Source organism: Lissotriton helveticus, chromosome 7 (assembly GCF_964261635.1).
Source record: "Lissotriton helveticus chromosome 7, aLisHel1.1, whole genome shotgun sequence".
NCBI classification, from domain to species: Eukaryota; Metazoa; Chordata; class Amphibia; order Caudata; family Salamandridae; genus Lissotriton; species Lissotriton helveticus.
Genome location: NC_136068.1, coordinates 182,525,696 through 182,531,695, shown reverse-complemented (window position 1 = coordinate 182,531,695; position 6,000 = coordinate 182,525,696). Strand labels below are relative to the sequence as shown.

The window sequence follows — 6,000 nt, the reverse complement described above, 5'->3', positions numbered from 1 at the left end:
TTATGTACAGTAGGACTCCCACTTCGACAACGGGGAATATTCAAGCATGTGAATCTATGAGAGACACCCCAATACTGGAGAACATCGCACTGGGTGGTGTGGGGGTATTTACTACTGTCGCCGCTCACAATAAAAAGTTTGGAGAAAATAAAGTAGCACCTACCAGAACAAACACAAGATGGCCGGAATATCCACAACATGTGGATATGTAACAGATTCTTATTGCAAACATTATGTCCTGAATGATTACAAGTCACTCAATTGTGTGGCCATAGCTAAGGCCCCCACACAGACTGTCTGCATGGCTCTACTAATTTAATTGCATAGTGAAATAAATGCATGGCATGGGGATATCATTGTGGATTTCATGTTCATAATGCCAACACACACAGAGGAGATTTACAAATATTGATCAAGCGAGATGACTGCTTGGTTCCAGGCACTGGGCAAGATGTGGGAGAATATATTTAAAAGAGGATTGGGTAAATGGTGTTTTGAGGTCTGAGGCACAGACGGTTCAAAGTTTAATTAAGTTGAAAAAGCAATGGTATTGGAAATTGACATATTAATGGTATCCAGTGTACCGGCTGACTATAACAGGCAATCCAGGAAAGGGAAACTTTGAAATGCCCTAAGTGGGGAAATGTTATCCCCCATACTGGTCATCATGGAATGAGAAAAAATATTAGCTTCTAGGATATTAAAATGCCTGGATCATTAAATGTGGGGAAAAAGCAAACCAGTCTGAAAAGCTATTCATGCAGAGACCCCTCAGCACCCCCCCATGCGGTCTCCATTTAATCCACCTGCACAGTTTTCACAATTGGAAATTATTTACTCAGAATATTCAAAACATACATTGAAACACGATTAGAGGATGTACAAATCTCAATAAAATACAGTCCTATTATTTGAGAACAAGCTTGCTTCACCCATAACAAAATCACATTTAGCCCAAGCATTGATCCCAAACTTTAAGCAAACTTTTCTTTTTCAGCAAGAATCCACACAAACGGGCACATCAGCAATGAAGAAATCAACATTAAAAAATCCCCTTGATTCAAGTGACCGCCCCTTCCTAAGAGCCTGAGGAATGTTTGTGTCCGGAAAGGGGCAATGAAGGATGGAGACTAGAGATGATACATTGCAGAAATAAAGAGAAAATTAGGTGCTATTGCACTGCACAGGAAGAGTTTGCCAACATGTGCTACAATAGCTTTGCGCCTCATTTCTACCCATAACTCTTCCTGAATGCACCTTGATTCCAGACCACAACAAAAGCCTGGCCATACAAAGGGTAAAGGAGAAGCCTAGCACGTCATAAAGTACATTTGACCCTTTGATGACGTGCCATATATGACCATGGATGCGGACTAGTCCAATCTGCCAAAGCTCCCAGCATCCCCTGCACTATAAAAGCAAAACAAAGAAGAGAGGGAAATGCTTCAAATGAGGTAGACCTCAAAGCAACACTACGGAAATCTGGTGAGCTACTGCTTGTAAAGAGGAGCCTTAAATGAAGGGTCTTTTCCAGTTAGATGTTAACTCTCAGTGCAAGAATGACATGGGCGTACAACAGTAATTGAAGCCTTCTGTATAAGTGTACAATCAAGGATACACATCAGGTAGTTCATAGCCTTATTTGAAGACTGCTACTCAATGTAGCTGGACCAACAATACGCATCTTTCTTTCCTTACAACACCGTGCAAAGGTTACACTGTGAGCCACTGCAATGAGAACAGGTCTGTGCATAGTGGGAAAGGTGCACATTAAGTGGTTGAAACAATATCCCTCTGCACCCAGTAAATCCCTGTGTTTATGGCATAGCATGTAGCAGCAAAGTCAATAGGTGGGAGTGAAAGGCCGATCAGTCGTCCCTCGAGAGCCACAAAGCTGTTCTCTTCATCCAATATCTTCTCCTCTTTAGAATGGCAGCTTCTTTATGAAGCGACTGAAAACTGTAAATGCGGCTTTTGGTTTATCTGTTGGCACCATATGACCAGCTCCCTGGGAACAAAGGAATCCAAAGTTTTAAAACGTTTATAATTATATCAGCATATATATATCTTAAATGCAAGGTGTGTTTATACATATAAACACGTATATATAACATACATACACACACACACACACACAAAATATACATGTACTTTTGATTACATACACAAAAATAAGATGAGTGGGGTGATAAATCTAGCAGAGTGGAGGCAATGCATTAGTCCACACATGAATATAGCCCTGCACACCCCACCACTATCTTGTTTGGCCTCTTCTCCTTCCACCTTCTGCTCTCCACAGCCCAGACCACTACTGTGAACATAGCCTAGCACTGAGTACCCCTTTTTCACAAACATATCCCACCTCAACACCACAGATTTAACAGCCTATTACAAAAAATAATCTTTTTGCAACTTCAACTTCCAAGTTCGCCCTAAGTTGGCAGGGTGTGCCCAGACATGGGTCCCTTGCTCACTTTGCCACAGGATTCAAGCTAGCCTGGCTGATGAAGGGAATTACCCAGAAACCGGTCCCAGGATGATTGTTTCCAGTTCAGGGAAGACCTTGCTTGGCAGTTCGGGCTGGACTGTTCCCATGAGGCACAGGGTCAAGACCGATTTGCATATAGCTGGGTCTGAACTCGGGTGGCAAAGTGAGCTACAGAAGGAGGATGGATTCAACCCAGATCTATGCCTGGGGGCAAGTGTCTGTTTCAGCGCTCCGTCCATCATCTCCTTGCGTTTGCTTCATTTAAAATAACAGCGCTCCAAAAATGAATGTACATGTTCCAAAATACACCACCTATAGTGCCAGACAGATTTTGTTAAGGAAATACGTGATGAATTTGTTACTGTGAAAAGGTGGTTCACTTAGGATTGCAATGGCAAGTTTTCAAAGGCGTACATTTGAGGTTGGGAAGCTCTTCCCAATGTCAGGGAATTTTACAAAGCGGCACAATTGATAACAATAAGTTAAGGAATGTTCGCCCCCAGGAAGAAGCACCCTTCAGAATTGACAAGTATAAGTTGTAAGAAAATGGTTACGTTTCTGTGTTATATACAGAAGAGAAACTATGCAGCCTGCCTTTGGATACAGTGTGTGATCAAAACCTTGACTAAACTTATCAGAGTTAAATTGGAAAAGGAAATTTACTATGAAAATGCTGCTGTTGGGAGCCAGGTTACAAAAGCTAATCACCCGAGTAGGTGAGGGACTAGGATAAAATCTACATTAATGCCCTATAGGATGTATGGAGCTCACTGGGTGTCACCTCATTTCTACAGTTGCAAACTAATTATATATTACAAGGCTCTCAAACTTTAAAATACCTTCAACTTAGGATTGCTCTGGACTCCTAGACTCAAGGAAAGGAAAACAAAGTGTGGAATTATAGACCAATGGACACTAAATGGCAGAAAAAGCAGTATCACAGGTGTATTTAACCTTTACGATTTAAGCACAGAAGAACCGGCAAAGCCTAAAAGCACGGTGGACTCCTAGACTCAAGGAAAGGAAAACAAAGTGTGGAAGTACAGACCAATGGACACTAAATGGCAGAAAAAGCAGTATCACAGGTGTATTTAACCTTTATTTATTTATTCATTCAAAGTTTTATATAGCGCGAACAAGATCTTAACAGATATCAGAGCGCTTCACAGTAGGGTGAGTAGACATAGTAATTGGGTACAGTATAGTGAAAGGTAGCATAATAGGATAACAATCATGTGCAATAAGATACAGGTAAACACTCAGCTAGACAGTAAAATAAGGCGGTGCAGAGTCTTTGATCTAACTAAAATAGAGATCATGAGGTAGCAGAGAACACTCAATTAGACAAAAGTATAAGACTGTGCTGAGTCTGAGCTAGCTACAATACAGGACTAGAGCTAATAATAAACATTCAAATAGACATTAGGATAGGGTGGTGCAGAGACTCTGATGCAGCCGCCATAGAGATCAGTGGATACCAGTAAACCCTCAAAAGACAATACTATAGGACGGTGCAGGGTCTATGATCCAACTGCAAAAGAGGTCAATAGATCATGAACAGAAAGTTAATGGATCACTAATTATCCAACGTTACAAGATCGGTGCATAGACTCTGAGCAGCAACAGTGAGGATCATGTAAACTTGGCCATAAGGATGGCTTTCACTTCTTTCTTGAAGAGTACAGTGGAGGAGATAATCCTCGTTTCAGGAGGGAGTGCATTCCAGATCCTCGGTGCCATTCCTGAGAAGGAGCGCTTGTAGGTTTTTTTCCTTACGGAATCTGCGAGGTTTCAGGAGCAGACTTTTGGTACTTCTATTGGATCTCGAACCTCCTGATATAGTCAGCTTTTGAGTGAGGTAGGTGGGAGCCTTGTGGTGTATGGCTGAGTGTGTCATAACCACAATTTTCAATTGTATTCTGGCTTCGAGGGGAAGCCATTTCAGCGATTTCAGGTCAGGGGTTATATGAGAGTGTTTCCTTGAGCCCGAAATGAGTCTCGCGGCCGCATTTAGGGAGGCTCTTAGGGGTGCTGTTGTTGCTTGAGGGAGACCGCTGAGGGCCACAATTCCATAGTCTATGTGGGGGATGACTAGTGCTTGTACAGCAGTTTGGAAGTCCTTGGCTGGGAGGAAGGGTTTGAGTTTCCTTAGAGTGTTGATTTGAAAGTTAGCTCCTTTCGTTGCTTTGCTAATGGGCTGTTGCATATTGAGCTTTGCGTCAAGTGTGATGCCTAAGGATTTCGCAGAGTCCACGATGGTGGGTTGGACGTTGAATGCTGTTAGGTGATTGAGCCATATTTGGGTGGTGGTAATTTTCGCAGGGGGTGATATCAGGAGGAACTCAGTTTTCAACGCGTTTAGTTTGAGGTGATTGTCGGCCAACCAAGATTGGGTGTTCCTAAGTGTGCAGTTCAGAAGTTTGATATCTTCCGGTGATTGCACCTTTAGGTATAGTTGAGTGTCATCGGCATACATGTGGAAGTGTACATTGGATGCCTGGAGCAGGGTAGCGAGAGGTTCCATGATGAGGTTGAACAGCGTGGGTGAGAGGGAAGATCCTTGTGGGACGCCTAAATCTACTGGCACTGGAGCGGACAGCACGTTGTTAATCTTGAACTTCTGGGATCGGTTGTGTAGGAAGGAAGTGAACCATTTGAGTACAGTCCCGGATAAGCCCATTCTGGTATTTAGGAGCTCTAATAGGTTCTCATGTTTGACCGTGTCGAATGCTGAGGATAGGTCCAGGAGAATGAGGAGGCAGGAGTCGTTGCGATCCAGGATTTGGAGGGCGTCATCAATTATGTGTGTCATGGCCGTTTCCGTGCTGTGTTTCGCTCGGAAGCCTGATTGGTGAGGGTCGAGGAGTTCGAACTGGTCAATGTGTTTTGTTAGTTGGAGTTGCACACATTTTTCCAACAGCTTGGCCAGAGTGGGGATATTGGTGATAGGGCGGTAGTTGTTTAAGTCAACCGGATCAGCTGTAGGTTTCTTGAGTATGGGCGTGACTTGCCCCACTTTGAGGGAGTCTGGAATGAGACCTTACTGAAGGGAGCTATTAATGATTTTTGTCCAGAGTGGGAGAAGAGCGGGGATGAAGTCTCTAAAAGCATTGGCAGGTAGTGGGTCTGTGAGGTGATTAGAAGGCTTCAAGGTGCTGAGCAGTTTGTGTATTGCTTCTTCAGTGTAGGTTTCGAAAGACGAGCAGGAAGCGTTATTTTTAGGTTGGGTGTCGGGCATTTTGGTGATGCTCGGGTATCGTCTTACATCATTAAGGAGGTCACTCCTTATGTTGTCGGTCTTTAGCTTAAAGAAGGCAGAAAAGTCTTCACAGTGTGGGATGATGTTTGTTGTGTCGTTTGAGAGTAGGGGTTGCGTCTTGGTTTGAGTTTTGACTAGTTCGAACAGCTTTCTTGGTCTGTTTTTTGCTTGGTCCAGCTGAAGGCTGAAGAAATCAGATTTTGCGCGCTTTATTTTCCTAAAGTAGGCATTTCTCTTGCTCTTAAGTATTTTG

The 6,000-nt window shown here is 43.2% G+C and overlaps 1 protein-coding gene across 1 annotated transcript in view; it reads right to left on the bottom strand.

The window, feature by feature from the left end:
* Window positions 1-785: 785 nt before the first annotated feature.
* The window catches only part of CTSA (cathepsin A), an 81,476-nt gene continuing 76,261 nt past the window's right edge, over window positions 786-6,000 (bottom strand). The window contains exon 15 of the mRNA XM_078651902.1: window positions 786-2,008. Within this exon, the coding sequence (XP_078508028.1) occupies window positions 1,925-2,008 (84 nt within the window). The 3' untranslated portion in view covers window positions 786-1,924. The remainder of the gene's footprint in view (window positions 2,009-6,000) is intronic.